We start from the raw sequence: 20,344 nt of genomic DNA on the forward strand, positions 1-20,344 counted from the left end.
ATAGGGGTGGCTTTATTCAAAATGGACATTTTTGAATGGATCTAATTAAGTTTTCTAAGAAGCAAAGTGACAATGCAACTAGTTGCAAGAAGTTTGTTATATCTGAGCCAATAAACATTTACTGACATCAAATATGCCGGGAATTATTAATATTAATATTTATTCCTTAATAAAAAACAAACAGGGTCAGAGTCTGAACACAAATTTCTAGATTTGTTAAAGTTTGGTTTAAGTCTTAGATTTTTGGAATGGAAAAAATACTCTTTTCACCAAATTCTATAGCATTTGAACTATTTATCTTTGGACAAATAAATGTTTCTCTTGGCCTTTGCAGATAAATCTGCACATTCATGCACTCTCTCATGTACCTTATCTCTTTTTTTTCCCATCATTCTGTATTCCATTCTTTATCCTCCCAATTGATCCAGTAACAAATTTGCTTTGCAATCAAAATGTATTTTATCAAAATTGGTTTTACATTTTTAATATGTGTTCTATTCAGTATCACTCTACATAATTCACATTTATAAAAATAATAACTCTAGGTATAGGAATGTAAAGAAACATCAAAAAATTTTTAAATGGGAGTTCCTGTCATGGCGCAGTGGTTAACGAATCCGACTAGGAACCATGAGGTTGTGGGTTCGGTCCCTGCCCTTGCTCAGTGGGTTAACGATCTGGCGTTGCCGTGAGCTGTGGTGTATGTCACAGACGCGGCTCGGATCCTGCGTTGCTGTGACTCTGGCGTAGGCCGGTGGCTACAGCTCCAATTGGACCCCTAGCCTGGGAACCTCCACATGCCGTGGGAGTGGCCCAAAGAAATAGCAAAAAGACAAAAAAAAAAAAAATTAAAATGACGTGAATTCATCCTTATTCAACAGCATATCATTATGATCTTATTAAAAAAAGAAAACTTGTTCTAAAATTTGTTCTCCAGTGTAGGTCACAGACGAGGTTCAGATCTCATGTTGCTGTGGCTGTTCCCGTGTTACTGTGGCTATGATGCAGGCCAGCAGCTATAGCTCCAATTGGACCTCTAGCCTGGGAAGCTCCATATGCCACTGGTGCGGCCCTATAAAGAAAAATTCCACATATAAGTGACATAACAGTATTTGTCTGTCTGACACATTTTAATGAGCTTAAAACTTGTAGGTCTATCCATGTTGTAGGAAATGGCAGGTGTCATCCATTCCCTTTTATGGCTGAAGACCTCTCCATTGCATGTGCACACCACATCTTCTTGATTCATCTATCAGTGGACACAGGTTGCTCCCATATCTTGGCCATTCTAAATAACACTACAGTCAACAGAACTGTACATATCTCTTCAGATTCCTGTTATGTTACTTCAGAATTACAAGGAATGAAGTTGCTGGATCTTTTTTTTTTTTTTTTTTTTTGAGGATACTCCATTCTTAAGATATATTACATACAATATTGCCTAATAATGCATCCAATTTACATTTCACCTCATGCAATAGCTACTAGTGAATATTCCTTTTTTGCTGGCCTGCCTCACAGCCACAGTAACATGGGAATAGCCACAGCAACATGAGATCTGAACCTCGTCTGTGACCTATACTACAACTCACGGCAATGTCAGATCCTTAACCTGCTGAGCAAGGCCATAGATCAAACCCGCAACCTCATGGTTCCTAGTCAGATTTGATTACGCTGCTCCACGACAGGAACTCCAAAGGAGGTAAGTTTAAACACTGTTTTAAAACACTCCTGGGAATGAAATTAATCAACAAATTCTAGGAGTTCCCATCGTGGCTCAGGGGTAATGAACCTGACTAGTATCTGTGATGATGCAGGCTCAATCCCTGGCCTTGCTCACTGGGTTAAGGATCCGGCATTGCTGTGAGCTCTGGTGTAGGTCACAAACACAACTTGGATGCTGTGTTACTGTGTCTGTGGCACAGGCCGGCAACTACAGTTCCACTTTGACCCCTAGCCTGGGAACTTCTATATGCTGCATGTGTGACACTAAAAAGACAAAAAAGAAAGAAATTATTAATTGTTAATGATTGTGTCAAAAGTGAAGTATAATCATAAGAAATCTGATATTTGAAGGACTGAGGGACCTGAAACAGAAAAACCACAGCAAGGATACACAGAGAATAATATTGCGCAAATTTTTTTCAATATGAAAAACCTTTGAAGTTTTGTATTAAAGAGAAAATGAACATTGACTTGCAATGACTAAGAGCAAATTATAAAACTACTGATCTTTAAAGAAAAAAATCCTTTGGGCATCCAGAATAAAAGAGCAAGAAACACATAAGGGAAGAAAAATGATATTTTGATCACGTATAGAGTGAATAGGCTGTCCCAGAAGAAATTAAGAGCAATATGTTAGAGACACTGAGGAGAGAAATGGTGAGTCATGGATTTTATATCAGGTGAGTGACTGGGTGTCAAAGACCCTGACATTCATGTCATCATGAAGGATCAAGGATGATGTTCCCACGATCAAAAGAATTAACACATTTCAGACAACAGGATCCTTAAAAACACACTGACATAAGGGCAGATGGAAAGTACTAAATTCATAGTCCCCTTCTTAAGTCAACTCCAAATGAGGATGATAGGAGAGTGGGTGATCTTGGGGGTGGACACTAAGGTAACTGCCTGATACCAAATCATTAAGTTTTACCTAAGTTTAGGGGGCTTTTCTACATATGCAATTTATTTTATAGAAAAATATTTAAAAAGCAAATTGATAGAAAAATATTTAATACAAAAATCTTACATACCAATTGTAGAACATATATCAGAAACTAATCCTAAATCTACACAATAAAAAAACTAAGCTTGCACTATATTTGTTTACTAATAGATGAGTAGTGAGTCTATCCTGTTCCTTGTCCAGATGCAAACCTTCTGACTACCAGTGCCAGCCCCTCTGAGGCCCAGGCTGAGGCTTCTAGGTCATGGCCTTCAAGACATCACACCAGAACCTGCAACACAAACACAGGGATGGAATTACTGGGAAGGTACAGAGACAGATGGAAGGATGGCTTCCCTGGTGGGTGCATGGGATCTACAAGGTTCCTCAGGGCCTGAAAGGAGCTGTGGGTCCTGACATCCCTAGGTCTAAGTTCCACAGGGCACTGGGGTCTGTTTGTAGCTCTTTGATGAGGGTGTTTTCTGTTAGCAAAGAGGGAATATAAATGTCCTCCAGGAGTGAGTTACCTGGGCATTTGGCTGGGCAGCCTTCACGTGACCTGTCCCTGGAGGAAAGGGGTCTGGGGCTCCAGGAGAAAAAGACCTAGTCTGTCCAACTTGAGCTCTGGGAGGAGCAGGAGGTCTCATAACCTAAGTGGGGAGGGGTAACCCTGCCACTCCAGCCCACACACTATACCACTAATCAGGAGACCTGCATGGTGGAAATGGACAGAAGCCTAAAGACCTCCCTTTATCCCCGATAATCCTTTCTACCTCTCAGCCATACTTGCTTGTGCTTTCAATTAAAAAAAAGATGTGGAAAAATCAATCTTCCTGACTTCAGACTATATGCCAAAGCTACAGTCATCAATTACATACTCCTAATAACAAGGATTCACCATATAGCACATGGAACTTACTTGATATTTTTATAATAGCCTATAATGAAAAGAATTTGAAGATGTACACCTGAAACTAACACAAAATTGTAAATAAACTACAGTTAAATATTTTTAAGTATTAAGAGTTTAAAAAAACCTTAAGATGTGTTTAATAAAAACATAAATTTATCTAAATTATTTCAACATGAAAAGGTTAAAGAAGAAAATGCTTTTTTTTTTCCCCTTTAGTCTCTTTACAGCCTCACCTAAAGCATGTGGAAATTCATGGGCTACGGGCTGAATGCAAGCTGCAGCTGCTAGCTTGGCCACAGCCACAGCAACGCTGCATCCAAGATGCATTTGCAATGTATATTGCAGCTTGCAGCAATACCAGATGCTTAACCCACTGTGTGAGGTCAGGGATTGAACCTGCATCCTCATGGATACTATGTCCTGTTCTTAACCCACTGAGGCACAATGGAAACTCAGAGATGACAATGTTTTTAAAAGCGTAGTAAAACAAGTTATATTCATGTTATTTAATGACTATGAAAAATAACTAAAATATAACTAACTTGAATCCTGCCCTTTAACTCTACTCAAGAGAACACTGAAATGCCTCAGGTGTTCTTTAGTTGGAATTTGTCACATATATCAAACTACAGAACTTCAAACCTGTCTTCAAACCTATGACGGGTCTCTTAAGGGATCTCTGGAAACTTCCTCTTTTCACACCCATCAGCATCCCTCGGTCCTTTCATGTACCCCTGAGGGGTTAATCTTAACCTAAAGCCAGGTGGCCTAAAATAAGAGGCTGTGAAGGAGCACCTGAGGCTTGGTGGTGTTAGAATCATTGAAAGTCGCTCACCTGAGTTGGAGTTTTTCCTGGTGATTGACTTCAAGCAGTGCTGACAGGGAGCAGTGAGGGCTGCGGGAGGCTTTGAGAGGGAAAACGCTTGCCCCCTCCGTAAGGCTCTTAATTTTTCTGAGAGACAGAGAAGTATGAAAGCAGGATCAAAGGCGTTGGTGAGCTGTGCAAAACAAAATCAAGTGACATCGGGAGGTAGAAGGACGGGGTTTGAAATGTCGGCAGAGCTATGGGCTGCTAGGGGATGAAGAGCACTGCTGTGGCCCATCTGCTGCTTGGTGTTGGTGCTTCCAGCCTCAGACATGGAGTGGGAGATGGGCGCTGGCGGAACCCCCAGGGACATGCCCCGCTGGTAAACAGTGAGTGACAGGTTACTTCTGACTCTCGGGTCCCAAATACTTCTCCTGAGGGTGGGTACAGAGTTCTTCCTTCTCAAATAGAGGTCTCATCCCTGCTGAGCCCAAAGCCCAAAGACCACATGCTCTGAAAGGCTGTCTGGGGTCTTGAATGCCTTTGGATGTTCCCGCGGCACAACCCAGAAGGCAAAGGCATTTGTCCTGAAGGTTGGGTATGCAGTTTTCTCCAGGCAGGCCTTGGTTGGGGAAAAAGCAGAGCTTGTGGACGGGCATGGAGGGTGTGTGGAAGCAGAGGGTGTGGCTGGCCGGGCTGTCCTCCTCACTGGGGTCTGGCTTGGAAATTTTCCCCTAGGTCTCCCTTTTCTTTTTCTATGCACACTGTCTAGAACTTCCTGTGGTTCACCCCGAGGGAAGAACATGAGCTGAAATGGGGTCTCCTGTCTTAAGGCAGGAAGGCAGATGAATTTCCAGTTGGTGGACCTGATGAAGTGGGATCAGCTGATGGATCTAGAATAATGCTATAGGAGAGGGAGGGGGAGAATGAGGGCAAGAGCCCTGGGAGGCTTGGAGAGAGAAACACCACCCTCTGTAAGTGAGCACATGGCGGTTCCCAGAGGGAGAGTAGGATGGATGCCAGCTGTTGGGTGCACCAGGCAAGGGTGGTCCATCCATGGGTTTGGTCAGGAAGCAGGAGGAAGGGCTCTGAATCCTCATTAGAGACCATGGCCTCCAGAGGGCAAGCAGAGACCCAGCAGAGCCCAGCAGCTGACTGGTGTCAGCTTATCCCAGCTCAGAGGTGGGATTTGTGATGGTGGTTGCCCAGGCCATGCCTGGTGAGCAGGGGTAGGTTACAGGTTGCCCCCAACTCTGGGGTCAAAACGAGATCACCTGATAGAAGCACACGGTTCTGCCTTCACCTCTGTGGGTCACATTCAGGCAGCTCCTGCAGCACCATATCCGGACACTCCCAGGCAGTCACCTTTATGACTGCCTTTGGGTTCTGCAGAGGCAGAAATCCCAAGCCAGAGTTACTTGGCTTGAATACTGGGCATGCAGTGTTCCAGAATCAGACTCGCCTGACCTTTGGCATCAGGAAAGCTGATGGGAGGTCATGAAGGGAGAGTGTCAAAGCAGACCAGAATCACTCGGTGGGCAGGCTGCATCTCTTCCCCACAGACCCGTCTCTTGAGGGTTCTCGAGAAGGGCCTTTTTACTTCCATCTGGGCCTCTCCCTTCTTTCATTCGCCTCAAGCCAAGTCACACAAAGTAAGAGTGGAGGTTGATTGATTTCAAGCTGGTTACTGGACATGGAATGGGCTTGGTGCATTGATGAGAGGCGTGGTGAAGTATAGGGGGGAGTGACTGCCCTGCCGACCAGGAGACAGAATCCCCCCCACCCCCACCCCCACCCCCACCCCCGTTAGGCACTTGGTTGTTCTTAGAGGGAGGTGAGGAATGAAATCAGCAATCAGGTGCACAAGCCCAGTGCATCCCATAGGTTGGTTCAGGAGGTGGAAGGGTGCTCTGCGTTGCTATTAGAGAGAATGGCCACAAGAGGGTGCTGAAGCACTAGCCATGTTGGCTTGGCGCTTTTGGGCTCAGATTTGGTTCCAGATGTGGATGGTGTCTCCCCCGGCAGATTTCCGGCAAGGACGGGTAGGTGCCTGGCCGCCACTGGCTCACCATGTCAAAGGGATAGGTTGCTCACTTCACACCTCTGGGTCAGTGTCTGGGGGCTCAGGCAGCCCAAAGTGCCCACCATTGGACAGCCCCTCAGGGTTCTGACTGCCTCTGGTCTCTCCAGAAGCAGAATTCATAAACCACAAGGAAGCCATGGGCTTGAGTATCGGCATGCAGTTATCCAGAGTTGGGCTCACTTGGAGCTTGGCCTCAGGAGAGCTGGGCTAATGGCTGTGAATGGAGAGTGTAAAAACAGAGGTCCTTTGCTGGGCAGGCTGTGCCCCTCTCTGTGACTGGTCTCTTAAGGGATCTCTGAAAACGTACTCATTTTTCTTTTATCAGCATCACTTGGTCTTTTCATGCACCCCTGAGGGGATAATCTTAACCTAAAGTCAGGTGGCCTAAAATAAGGAGCTGCGAAGAGGCTGCCTGAGTCTTGGTGGTGTTAGAATCATTGAAAGTTGCTCACCTGAGTTGGAGTTTTTCCTGGTGATTGACTTCAAGCAGTGCTGACAGATAGGGGGTGTGAGGGCTGTGGGAGGCTTTGAAACAGAAAAAAAACCCACCTCCGTAAGGCTCTTAATTACTCTGAGAGAGACGTAAGAAAGCAGGAACTCAGGCGCTCACAGGCCGAGCAAAACAAAATCAGGTGGCAGCAGGAAGCAGAAGGATGGAGTTTGAAATGTCGGCAGAGCTATGGGCTGCTAGGGGATGAAGAGCACTGCCGTGGCCCATCTGCTGCTTGGTGTTGGTGCTTCCAGCCTCAGACATGGAGTGGGAGATGGGCGCTGGCGGAACCCCCAGGGACATGCCCCACGGGTAAACAGTGAGTGACAGGTTACTTCTGACTCTCGGGTCCCAAATACTTCTCCTGAGGGTGGGTACAGAGTTCTTCCTTCTCAAATAGGGGTCTCATCCCTGCTGAGCCCAAAGCCCAAAGACCACATGCTCTGAAAGTCTGTCTGGGGTCTTGAATGCCTTTGGATGTTCCCGCGGCACAACCCAGAAGGCAAAGGCATTTGTCCTGAAGGTTGGGTATGCAGTTTTCTCCAGGCAGGCCTTGGTTGGGGAAAAAGCAGAGCTTGTGGACGGGCATGGAGGGTGTGTGGAAGCAGAGGGTGTGGCTGGCCGGGCTGTCCTCCTCACTGGGGTCTGGCTTGGAAATTTTCCCCTAGGTCTCCCTTTTCTTTTTCTATGCACTTTCTGTGGTTCACCCCGAGGGAAGAACATGAGCTGAAATGGGGGTCTCCTGTCTTAAGGCAGGAAGGCAGATGAAAGTCCAGCTGGCAGACCTGACTGCAAGTGGGATCAGCTGATGGACATAGAACGACAGCGTGGGAGAGGAAGGGGGAGAAGGAGGATGAGGGCTCTGGGAGGCTTGGAGAGAGAAACACCACCCTCTGGAAAGCAAGCACACGGCAGTTCTCAGAAGAGGAGGAGGATGGACGCCAGCTGTTGGGTGCACCAAGACAGGGTGGTCCATCCATGGGTTTGGTCAGGAAGCAGGGGAAGGATTGTGACTCGTCATTGGAGACCATGGCTGGTAGGCTGCAGGCAGAGCACCAGCAGAGCCCAGCAGCTGATCGGGGTTACTTTACCACAGCTCAAGAGTTCGGGTTCAAGAATTTGTGTGAATATCGGGCAGGGAGTGTTTCAGGATTGGCCTTGTCTGGTGTTTGGGGTTTGAGAAGCTGGGCCTTTGTTGGTCCTGCATGGAGACTGTAAAAGCAGAGGTTCCTAGTTGGGCAGGATGCATCCAACGCACAGACTTGTCTCTCTGAAAAGTTTTTTTTTTTCTTCCATTTGAGCCTCACCCTCCTCTCATTAAGCCCTGAGAGGAAAAATCTGACTCCCTGAGAGGAAACACTGACTGAAAGCCAGGTCACTTAAGTTAGAAAGGGAGACTGATTACTTTAAAAATGGTTACCTGATTCGGAATAGGCTCAGCTCACTGACTAAGGAGAATGGTGAAGGATTGGGAGGAATGAGTGCCATGGCTGGCATTGAGGGAAAAACACACCCTCTTAAAAGCTCTTAGTTGTTCTCAGATTGAGAGGAGGAATTAAATCCTCTTTCTGGTGCACAGGACCACGGCAGCCCATGGGTTTGGGCAGGAGGCAGGGCTCTGAGTTGTCATTAGAGAGAATGTCCACTAGATGGCGCCAATGCGCCATCCAAGCTCTGCAGAAGCTTGTATTGGCTCAGAGACCTGGTTGGAGATGGGGATGGTGGATCCCCAGGAGTGTCCCACCGGAGGTTGCCTATAGCATGCAACTGCCTCTCCAGGCCAAACTGGCCTCGGGATGGCTGGGCTGGCGTTCATCAGTGGAGAGTGTAAAAGCAGAGGTCCTTTGGTGGGCAGGCTGGGTGCATTCCAGAGACCAATCTCTTGAGGGATCTCTGAAAAGTTCTGCATTTTCCTTTCACTTGAGCTGGTAATGGAGCCCTAAGGCTGCCCTTATTTTTCTGACAGACAGAGATGAAGAAGAGAGGACCAAGTCAGGCTCAAAGGTGCTGAAGAGCAGTGCCAACAGAACTGGGAGGGGTCAGGAGGCAGAAGAATGGGATCTGAAGGGCTGGTATGGATAATGGCTGCTAGACAACAATGAGCCCATCTTCTTCTTGGTGTTGGCAAGTTCAGACTCAGAGATGCCAGGGCTGCCAATGGCGCTGGTGGAAACCCAAAGATAAGCCCAGCAATGGAAGGTGAGTTATGGGCTTCTTCTGACTCTTGGATCGACTATGCATATCCTGACAATGGGAACAGAGCTCTTCCTTCATGTCTAGAGGCTGTTTCCATACTGTTCCTGGAGCCCTGAGACCAGACAATGGGACCAGCTAACCGTAGCCTGAATACCTTTGGATTCACCAAGGGTGTAGACTTGAATCCAAAAATACCTGGTTTGAAACTTGGGCATGCAGTCCTCGAGAGTCAGGCTGTTGTCCTTGTGGCATCTGGAACACAGTGCCCGTGGACCTGATTGGAGGGTGTAGAAGGGGGTTTGTGGCTGGCCAGGCTATTCTCATCCCTGGGATCTATCTCTGGAATTTCTCCACAGAGTTCCTTTTTTTTTTTTCTCCCTAAGCCACTTTTTTCTGGCAGTTACCCCCGGGAGATTGAAAAGTAGCCAAAACTGGGTCATGTGAATTGAGGCAGACAGATGAATTTCCAGCTGGTTGCCTGACTTGAAGTCAGATTGGCCGATGGAGGTAGAAGAGTGCAGTTGTACAGGGAGAAAGGAGTGAACTGGGAGAGGTTGAGAGAGACACCGCACACTCTCGTGTAAGGCACGTGGTGGCTCTTAGAGTGAGAGTAGGAGGGAAATCGGCTGTCAGGTGCACAAAGGGAGGGCAGTCCAGGCATGGGTTTGGTCAGGAGGCAGGGGGAAGGGCTCCGAGTTGTTTTTGGAGAGAGTGGCCATGAGAGGGCGCCAGAGCAGCAGCAGAGCCCAGCAGCTGCTTGGGATTGGCATTTCCCAGCCCAGACATGGGGTTTGAATTGGTTGGGCCGAGGGGTGGAAGTGGGGGTGGTGATGGTGATAGATTTCCCAGGATGTGCCTTGTGAGGAGGGCTAGTTTATGGGTCACCTCTGACTCTGCAATCTAAATGATCTCACCTGACAGAAAGGACACTTTTCTGCCTTCACACCTGGGGGTCACTTTCAGGCAGCTTGTGTAGCCCAAAGTCCAGACAATGGGGCAGGCTGTCATGAGCTCAGACAGCCTCTGGATTCTGCAGAGGCAGACAAGTGAACAGAAGTGGAGTCGGCTTGAATATTGGGCAGGCAGTGTTCTAGGATCAGACTTGCGTGGAGTTTGGAAAGCTGGGCTGTTGGTGGCGGTTCATGGATAGTGTAAAAGCAGAGGTCTCCTGCTGGGCAGGCGGCATCCAACACACTTGTTTTCTTTCTAAAGTTTCTCCTTTTCTTTCCATCTGAGCCTCTCCCTTCTCTTGTTATCCCCTGAGAGGAAAAATCTGACCTGAAACCAGGTCAGATAAATTAGGAATGGAGGATGATTTATTTAAAATGGTGAACCTATTTGGAGTTGGTGCAGCTCATGGACTAATGAGAATGGTGACGGATTGGGGAGAGTGACTGCTATTGCTGGCATTGAGGGGGGAAAAATACCCTCTTAAAGGTGTTTGGTTGTTCTTAGAGTGAGGGGTGGGACTAAGTCCGCTATCTGGTGTACAGGCCCAGGGCAGTCCTTGGGTTTGGGCAAGAGGCAGGGCTCTGAGTTGCCATTAGAGAGAATGTCCACCAGAAGGCGCCAAAGCACCACACAAGCTCAGCAGCTGCTTGGTATGGGCACTTCCAGGCTCAGCAATGTGGTTGGAGATGGGGATGGAGGATTCCCCAGAGGGTGTCCAGCAAGAAGGGGTTCCTACAGCCTGCAATTGCCTCTCCAGGCCAAATGGCACCCGTGGTAAAAGGGAAAGGGTTCCACCTTCCCACATATTAGTCGATTTGCATTGGCAGAGCTAGCCCAAAGCCCACATTAAAGGACAGGCCTTGGGGTTCCAACTGCCTTGGGATGATGGAGAAGTGGAACTCTGAAACAGGGAAGCTGCCTTGGGTCCTGGGCATGTGGTTTTGCAGAGTTAGGCTTGCACGGTGTTTGGCCTCTGGAGAGCCTAGCTGGTGGTGGTCAGTGGAGACTGTTAAAGCAGAGGTCCTTTGGAGGGCAGCCTAGGTCCACTCCAGGGACCAGTCTCTTGAGGGGGTCTCTGAAAAGTTCTGTGTTTTCCTTTCCTTTGAGCTTCTCCCTCCTTTTGTGCATCCCTGGGGGAAAATCTTACCTTGTTTTGAGCCACATGGGAAGTCTGGGAAAATCTTTTTTTTTTTTTTTTTTTTTTTTTGTCTTATTGCCATTTCTTGGGCTGCTTCCGTGGCATATGGAGGTTCCCAGGCTAGGGGTCTAATCGGAGCTGTAGCTGTCAGCCTATGCCAGAGCCACAGCAACATGGGATCTGAGCCACACCTCACGGCAACGCCGGATCGTTAAACCACTGAGCAAGGGCAGGGATCGAACCCACAACCTCTTGGTTCCTAGTCGGATTTGTTAACCACTGCGCCACAATGGGAACTCTAGTCCGGGAAAATCTTAACTTAAAGGCAGTCACGTAAAATGAGGCCTGGCAATGCAGGATGGATGGGGTGTGGGGTAATGCCTGTTCCCTGACCTGAAGTGTGTTCAGCTGATGGGCTCACAGGAGTGCTGATAGGGAGCATGCTGGGATATGGGAGATACTGAGAGAGAAATAGCACCCTCCGTAAGGCCCTGGATTTTTCTGAGATAGGGAGAAAGCGTGCGAGACAGAGACAGGAGAGGATCTGATCAGGCTCACAGGTGCTCAAAAGCAGTGCAAACAGAGCTGGGAGGGGTCAGGAGGCAGAAGACTGGGATCTCAAGGGCTGGTATGGGCAATGGCCGTTAGAGGACGAGGAGCCCAGTTGTGCCCATCTGCTGCCTGGTGTTGGCACTTCCACACTCAGAGTTGGGGTTGCCAGTGGTGCTGGTGGAACCCCAAGGATGTGCACAGCGACGGAAGGTGAGTTTTGGGCAACTTCTGACTCTCTGGTGGATGATGCATGTCCTGATAGTGGGTTCAGAGCTCTTCCTTCATGGTTAGGGGTTGTTTCCATACTGCTCACAGAGCGGTAAGACCAGTCGATGTGACCAGCTGTCCATGGTCTGAATGCCTTTGGACTGTCCAGTAGAATAGCCCCAAATCCAATAGCATTTGGTTTGAACCTTGGGCTTGCAGGTCTCGAGAGTCGCAGTCCCTTGTGCCATCTGGAACGCAGTGCTCCTGGACCTAATTGGAGGGTGTAGAAGGGGGTTTGTGGCTGGCCAGGCTGTTCTCATCCCTGGGATCTATCTCTGAGATTTCTCCACAGACTTTCTTTTCGTTTTCCTCCCTGAGCCACTGCTTTCTGGCAGTTACCCCCCAGAATACCGAACTGTAACTGAAATGTGTGTTAGAGCAGGCAAGTGAATTTCCAGCTGGTTGCCTGACTTCAAGTCTGATGGTCAGATGGAGTTGGACAGGGAGGAAGGAGTGAGCTGGGAGATGCTGAGAGAGACACCTCACCCTCTTGTATAAGGTACATGGTGGTTCTTAGAGTGAGAGGAGTAAGGAAATCGGCTGTCAGGTACACAAACCGAGTGTAGTCCAGCCATGGGTTTGGTCAGGAGGCTAGAGCAAGGGCTCTGAGTTGTCATTAGAGAGAGTGGCCACTGGAGGGCACCAGCGCAGTAGCAGAGCCCAGCATCTGCATGGGATTGGCATTTTCCAGGCCAGACACGGGGTTCAGGTTGATTGGGCAGGGGTGTTTGGTGATGGCGGTGGTGGTGGTGGTTGTGGTGGTGTATTTCCTGGGAAGTACCTTGAGAGGCAGGCTAGTTTATGGGTCTTCTCAAACTCTCCAATCTATATGGCCTCACCTGACAGAAATGACTTCCGAGGCAGATCTGTGAACCCAAGTGGGGTTGGCTGAATATTGGGAAGGCAGTTTTCCAGGATAAGACTTGCATGGTGTTTGGGGTTTGGAAAGCTGGGCTGTTGGTAGCGGTTCATGGCGAGTGTAAAAGCAGAGGTTCCCTGAGGGGCAGGTTGCATCCAACCCACAGACTTGTCTCTCTGAAAAATTTCTTCTTTTCCTTCCGTTTGAGCCTGTCCCTCCTCTTATTAACCCCTGAGTGGGAAAATTTGACCTCAAGCCAGGTCACAGAAATTAGGAAGGGAAACTGACAAACTTTTCACAGCAAAAGAAACCATTAAAAAAAAAAGACAATTTAGAGAATGGGAGAAAATAGTTTCAAATGATGAACAGACAGGGCTTAATCACTAAAATATGCAAACAACTTATACAACTCAACAGCAAAAAAGCCAACACCCAATTGAAAAATAGGCAAAAGACCTGAATAGACATTTCCACAAAGAAGATATACAGATGGCCAACAAGCACACACACACAAATGCTCAACATCACTTATTATTAGAGAAATGCAAATCAAAACTGCCATGAGGTACAACCTCACACCATCAGAATGGCCATCATTAATAAGTCCACAAATAACAAATGCTGGAGGGGATATGGAGAAAAGGGAACCCTCCTGCACTGTTGGCTGTAAATTGGTACCACCACTATGGAAAACAATATGGAGGTTCCTTAGAAATCTATACATAGAACTACCATATGACCCAGCAATCCCACTCTTGGGCATATATCTGGACAAAACTTTCCTTGAAAAAAATACATGCTCCCGTATGTTCATTGCAGCACTATTCATAATAGCCAAGACATGGAAACAACCTAAATGTCCATTAACAGATGAATGGATTAAGAAGATGTGGTATATATACACAGTGGAATACTACTCAGCCGTAAAAAGAACAAAATATGCCATTTGCAGCAATATGGATGGAACTAGAGACTCTCATACTGAGTGAAGTAAGTCAGAAATAGAAAGACAAATACCACATGATATCACATATCTAGAATCTAATATATGGCACAAATGAACCATTCCACAGAAAAGAAACTCATGGACTTGGAGAACAGACTTGTGGTTGCCAAGGGGGAGGGGGAGAGTGTGGGTTGGACTGGGAATCTGGGGTTAATAGATGCAAACTATTGCCTTCGGAATGGATAAGCAATGAGATCCTGCTGTATAGCGCTGGGAACTATATTTAGTCACTTATGATGGAGCAGGATAATGTAAGAAAAAGAATGTATATAGGTATGTGTGACTGGGTCAGTAGACTATTGAGAGAACACTGTAAACCAGGTATAATGGGAAAAATAAAAATTATTATAAATGAAAAAAAGGTTTAGGAAGGGAGGCTAATTACTTTAAAAGCGATGACCCATTTCAGAATGGGATCAGCTCACTGACTAATGAGAATGGTGAAAGATTGGGATGAGTCTGTGCCATGGCTGGCATTGAGGAAAAAACATGCAATCTTAAAGCTCTTGGCTGCTTGTAGAGTGAGAGGAAGAACTAAATATGCTGTCTGGTGCACAGGCCCAGGGCAGTCCTTGGGTTTGGGCAAGAGGCAGGGCTCTGAGTTGCCATTAGAGAGAATGTCCACCAGAAGGCGCCAAAGCACCACACAAGCTCAGCAGCTGCTTGGTATGGGCACTTCCAGGCTCAGCAATGTGGTTGGAGATGGGGATGGAGGATTCCCCAGAGGGTGTCCAGCAAGAAGGGGTTCCTACAGCCTGCAATTGCCTCTCCAGGCCAAATGGCTCCCGTGGTAAAAGGGAAAGGGTTCCACCTTCCCACATATTAGTCGATTTGCATTGGCAGAGCTAGCCCAAAGCCCACATTAAAGGACAGGCCTTGGGGTTCCAACTGCCTTGGGATGATGGAGAAGTGGAACTCTGAAACAGGGAAGCTGCCTTGGGTCCTGGGCATGTGGTTTTGCAGAGTTAGGCTTGCATGGTGTTTGGCCTCTGGAGAGCCTAGCTGGTGGTGGTCAGTGGAGACTGCTAAAGCAGAGGTCCTTTGGAGGGCAGGCTAGGTCCACTCCAGGGACCAGTCTCTTGAAGGGGGTCTCTGAAAAGTTCTGTGTTTTCCTTTCCTCTGAGCCTCTCTCTCCTTTTGTGCATCCCTGAGGGAAAATCTTAGCTTAAAGGCAGTCACATAAAATGTGGCCTGGCAAAGCATGATGGATGGGGTGTGGGGGAATCTAAAGCCTGTTCCCTGACCTGGAGTGTGTTCAGCTGATGGGCTCACAGGAGTGCTGATAGGCAGCATGCTGGGATATGGGAGATACTGAGAGAGAAATAGCACCCTCCGTAAGGCCCTGGATTTTTCTGAGATAGGGAGAAAGCGTGCGAGACAGAGACAGGAGAGGATCCGATCAGGCTCACAGGTGCTCAAAAGCAGTGCAAACAGAGCTGGGAGGGGTCAGGAGGCAGAAGACTGGGATCTCAAGGGCTGGTATGGGCAATGGCCGTTAGAGGACGAGGAGCCCAGTTGTGCCCATCTGCTGCCTGGTGTTGGCACTTCCACACTCAGAGTTGGGGTTGCCAGTGGTGCTGGTGGAACCCCAAGGATGTGCACAGCGACGGAAGGTGAGTTTTGGGCAACTTCTGACTCTCTGGTGGATGATGCATGTCCTGATAGTGGGTTCAGAGCTCTTCCTTCATGGCTAGGGGTTGTTTCCTACTGCTCACAGAGCGGTAAGACCAGTCGATGTGACCAGCTATCCGTGGTCTTAATGCCTTTGGATTCTCTGATGGAATAGCCATGAATCAAAAAGTATTTGGTTTGAATCTTGGGCATGAAGTTCTTGAGAGCCAGGATTTTGTCCGATGTGGCATCTGGAATGCAGTGCTCGTGGACCTGATTGGAGGGTGTAGAAGGGGTTTGTGGCTCATCCCTGGAATCTTTTTTTTTCTTTTTTTTTTTTACTCAAATGAATTTATCACATCTGTAGTTGTATAATGATCATAACAATCTGATTAATCCCTGGAATCTGTTTCTGAAACTTCACCACAGACTTCCTTTTTGTTTTCCTCCCCGAGCCACTCTTTTCTAGCAGTTACCCCCGGAGAATTGAAATGAGTATTAAGGCAGGCAGATGAATTTCCAGGTGGAGGTGAATGACTAGAGTAGAACACGGAGGAAGGAGTGAGCTGGGGGATGTTGAGAGAGACACCTCGCCCTCTCGTAAGGTACATGGTGGTTCTCAGAGTGAGAGTAGGAGGGAATTGGCTGTCAGATGCACAAACCCAGTGTAGTCCAGCCATGGGTTTGGTCAGGAGGCAGGAGAAAAGGCTCTGAGTTATTAAAGAATGGCCACTAGAGGGCGCCAGAGCAGCGGCGGAGCCCAGCGGCTGCTTGGGATTGGTGGTGGTGGTGGTGATGGTGGTGGTGGTGGATTTCCTGACACGTGCCTTCAGAGGAGGGCTAGTTTATGGATCACCTCAGACACTCAAATCTAAATGACCTGACCTGACAGAAAGGACACTTTTCTGCCTTCACTTCTGTGGGTCACTTTCAGACAGTTGGGCAGGCTGTCAAGAGCTCTGGATTCTACAGAGGCAGATGTGTGAACCCAAGTGGAGTCGGCTTGAATATTGGGCAGGCAATGTTCTAGGATCAGACTTGTATGGTTTTGGGGGTTCAGAAAGCCGGGCTGCTGTTGGTCGTGCACGGAGAGTGTAAATGCAGAGGTTCCCTGCTGGGCAGGATGCATCCAACGCACAGACGTATCTCTCTGAAAAGTTTTTTCTTTTCCTTCCATCTGAGCCTCTCCCTCCCCTTGTTAAGCCCTGAGAGGAAAACACTGACTGCAACCAGTCAGTGTTACATAAATCAGGAGGGGAAGCTGACTAATGTAAAAACGGTTACCCGATTCTGGAGTAGGCTCAGCTCACTGATTAAGGAGGATAGTGAAGGATTGGGAGGAGTGGGTGCCATGGCTGGCATTGAGGGAAAAACACACCCTCTTAAAGGCTCTTGGTTGTTATCAGAGTGAGCGGAGGAATTAAATCCTCTCTCTGATGCACAGGCCCAGGGGTGGGTTTGGGCAGGAGACAGGAGGCAGGGCTCTGAGTTGTCATTAGAGAGAATGTCCACCAGAGGGCGCCAAAAAGCACCATCTAAGCTCAGCAGAAGCTTGTATTGCCCTTCTAGGCTCACAGACATGGATGGAAATGAGGATGGTGGATCCCCCAGGAGGTGCCCCGCCGGGAGAGCTTGCTTACAGCATGCAACTGCCTCTCCAGGCTCAGGATGGCTGGGCTGGTGTTCATCAGTGGAGAGTGAAAAAGCAGAGGTCCCTTGGAGAGCAGGCTGGGTACATCCCAGAGACCAATCTCTTAAGGGATCTCTGAAAAGTTCTGCATTTTCCTTTCACCTGAGCTGGTCACAGAGCCCTAAGGTAGCCCTTGATTTTTCTGACAGAGAGAGAGAGAGATGAAGAGGAGAGGACCAAATCAGGCTCACAGGTGCTCAGGAGCAGTGCAAACAGACTGGGAGGAGTCAGGATGCAGAAGAATGGGATCTGAAGGGCTGGTATAGGTAATGGACGCTAGAGGACAAGGAGCCCTGACATGCCCATCTGCTGCTTGGTGTTGGTAATTCCAGACGCAGAGATGGGGTTGCCAATGCCACTGGTGGAACCCCAGGATAAGCCCAGCAATGGAAGGTGTGTTATGGGCTTCTTCTGACTCTTGGGTGGACGCTGCATCTCCTGATAGTGGCTACAGAGCTCTTCTTCATGGCTAGAGGTCGTTTCCATACTGGTTATGGAGCCCTAAGAGGAGACGATGTGCCTGGCTCTCCGTGGTCTGAATGCCTTTGGATCCTGTGATGGAATAGCTCTGAATCACACAGCATTTAGCTTGAAACTTGGGCATGCAGTTCTTGAGAGTCAACTTTTGTCCAGTGTGGCATCTGGAAAGCAGTGCTTTAGGACATGACTGGACATTGTAGAAGGGGGTTTGTGGCTGGCCAGGCTGTTCTCATCCCTGGGATCTATCTCTGAAATTTCTCCACAGACTTCCTTTTCCTTTTTTCCCCTGAGCCACTGCTTTTTGGACGTTTCCCCTGGAAAATTCAAAAATATCCAAAATGAATATTAAGGCAGCCAGATGAATTTCCAGCTGGTTGGCAGCTGACTTCAAGTCTGATTGGCAGATGGAGGTGAATGACTGGAGTTGGACAGGGAGGAAGGAGTGAGCTGGTGGAGGTGTTGAGAGAGACACCTTGCCCTCTCATAAGGTACATGGTGGTCCTTAGAGTGAGAGGAGTAGGGAAATCGGTTGTCAGGTGCACAAATGGAGTGTAGTCCAGCCATGGGTTCAGTCAGGAGGCTGGAGCAAGGGCTCTGAGTTGTCATTAGAGAGAGTGGCCACTGGAGGGCAGCAGAGCAGCGGCAGAGGCCAGCAGGCTCTGGCATTGGGATTTCCCAGCCCAGAGATGGGGTTGGAGTCTGTGGGAAGGTTGGGGTGGGGAGGTTGGTGATGGTAGTGGCGGCAGTTGTGGTGGTGGTGGTGGATTGCGTGGGATGTGCCTTGAGAGGAGGGCTAGTTTATGGGTCACCTCTGACTGTCCAATCTAAATGACCTCACCTAACGGGAAGGACGCTTTTCTGCCTTCACATCTGTGGGTCGCTTTTAGACAGCTTGTGTAGCCCAAAGTCCACATAGTGGGGCAGGCTGTCAAGAGCTCAGACAGCCTCTGGATTCTGCAGAAGCAGATGTGTGAACCCAAGTGGAGTCGGCTTGAATATTGGGCAGGCAGTGTTCTAGGATCAGACTTGCATGATGTTTGGGGTTCGGAAAGCTGGGCTGTTGGTGGTGGTTCATGGCAAGTGTAAAAGCAGAGTTCCCTGCGGGGCAGGTTGCATGCAACCCACAGACTTGTCTCTCTGAAAAGTTTCTTTTCCTTCCATCTGAGCCTCTCCCTCCTCTTGTTAAGCCCTGAGAGGAAAAATCTCACTCCTTGAGGGGGAAAATCTGACCTCGAGCCAGGTCATATAAATTAGGAAGGGAGGCTGACTAATGTAAAAATTGTTTCCAGATCCAGAGTAGGCTTAGCTCACTGACTAAGTAGGATTGTTAGGAATTGAGAGGAGTTTAAAAAAAAAAAAAAAAAAAAAAAAGGAATCCAACTAGGAACCAAGGTTGCAGGTTGGATCCTTGGACTTGCTCAGTGGGTTAAGGATCCGGCATTGCCGTGAGCTATGGTGTAGGTCACAGATGCAGCCCGGATCTGATATTGCTGTGGCTATGGTTTAAGCTGGCGGCTGTAGCTCCAATTCTTGATTCGATCCCTAACCTGGGAACCTCCATGTGCCTTGTGCATGGCCCTAAAAAGCAAAAAAAAAAAAAAAAAAAAAAAGGATTGGGAGGAGTGAGTGCCATGGCTGGCACGGGGTGGGGGGGGGACCAAAAAACGTCCTCTTAAAGGTTCCTGGTGGTTCTCAGAGTGAGAGGAGGAATTAAATCCTCTCTCTGCTGCACAGGCGCAGGGATGGGTTTGGGCTGGAGGCAGGAGGCAGGGTTCTGAGTTGTCATTACAGAGAATGTCGACCAGAGGGCGCCAAAAGCACCATCCAAGCTCAGCAGCTGTTTGGTATGGGCACTTCTAGGCTCAGAGATGTGGCTGAAGATGGGGATGGTGGATCCCCCAGGAGGTGTCTTGCTAAGAATGGGTTGCCTACAGCATTTACCTGCCTCTCCAGGACAAATTGTTTGGGCTGGCATTCATCAGTGGAGAGTGAAAAAGCAGAGGAAAGTTGGGCTGGCATTCATCAGTGGAGAGTGAAAAAGCAGAGGTCCTTTGGAGGGCAGGTTGGGTGCATCCCAGAGACCAATCTCTTGAGGGATCTCTGAAAAGTTCTGCATTTTCCTTTCACTTGAGCTGGTAATGGAGCCCTAAGGCTGCCCTTATTTTTCTGACAGACAGAGATGCAGAAGAGAGGACCAAGTCAGGCCCAAAGTGCTGAAGAGCAGTGCCAACAGAACTGGGAGGGGTCAGGAGGCAGAAGAATGGGATCTGAAGGGCTGGTATGGATAATGGCTGCTAGACAACAATGAGCCCATCTTCTGCTTGGTGTTGGCAAGTCCAGACTCAGAGATGCCAGGGTTGCCAATGGCGCTGGTGGAAACCCAAAGATAAGCCCAGCGATGGAAGGTGAGTTATGGGCTTCTTCTGACTCTTGGATCGACTATGCATATCCTGACAATGGGACCAGAGCTCTTCCTTCATGTCTAGAGGTTGTTTCCATACTGTTCCTGGAGCCCTGAGACCAGGCAATGGGACCAGCTAACCGTAGCCTGAATACCTTTGGATTCACCAAGGGTGTAGACTTGAATCCAAAAATACCTGGTTTGAAACTTGGGCATGCAGTCCTCGAGAGT

General features: G+C 48.3%; 1 protein-coding gene and 1 long non-coding RNA gene across 3 annotated transcripts in view; both read right to left on the reverse strand.

The window, feature by feature from the left end:
* Positions 1–440: 440 nt before the first annotated feature.
* Positions 441–15,949, reverse strand: LOC110261504 (uncharacterized). The gene is made up of 5 exons (XR_014809189.1): positions 14,523–15,949; positions 7,273–10,690; positions 4,420–4,768; positions 1,894–2,963; positions 441–971 (listed from the first exon to the last, which is right to left on the reverse strand). It is a non-coding gene; the product is annotated as an uncharacterized LOC110261504 (long non-coding RNA).
* A 1,129-nt stretch (positions 15,950–17,078) lies between these two features.
* The window catches only part of LOC146401494 (uncharacterized), a 38,804-nt gene continuing 35,538 nt past the window's right edge, over positions 17,079–20,344 (reverse strand). For both annotated transcript variants that reach the window (XR_014809187.1, XM_084966949.1), the window contains one exon: positions 17,079–18,026. Coding sequence is in view for 1 of the 2 variants with exons in the window: in XM_084966949.1 (XP_084823075.1) it covers positions 17,942–18,026 (85 nt within the window). In the remaining variant the exon portion in view is untranslated. The remainder of the gene's footprint in view (positions 18,027–20,344) is intronic.

This window comes from Sus scrofa, chromosome 7 (assembly GCF_054392235.1).
Source record: "Sus scrofa isolate SSC_HxYL_T2T_F1_AM1 chromosome 7, Sscrofa_HxYL_maternal_Yorkshire_Landrace_v2.0, whole genome shotgun sequence".
Lineage (NCBI taxonomy): Eukaryota > Metazoa > Chordata > Mammalia > Artiodactyla > Suidae > Sus > Sus scrofa.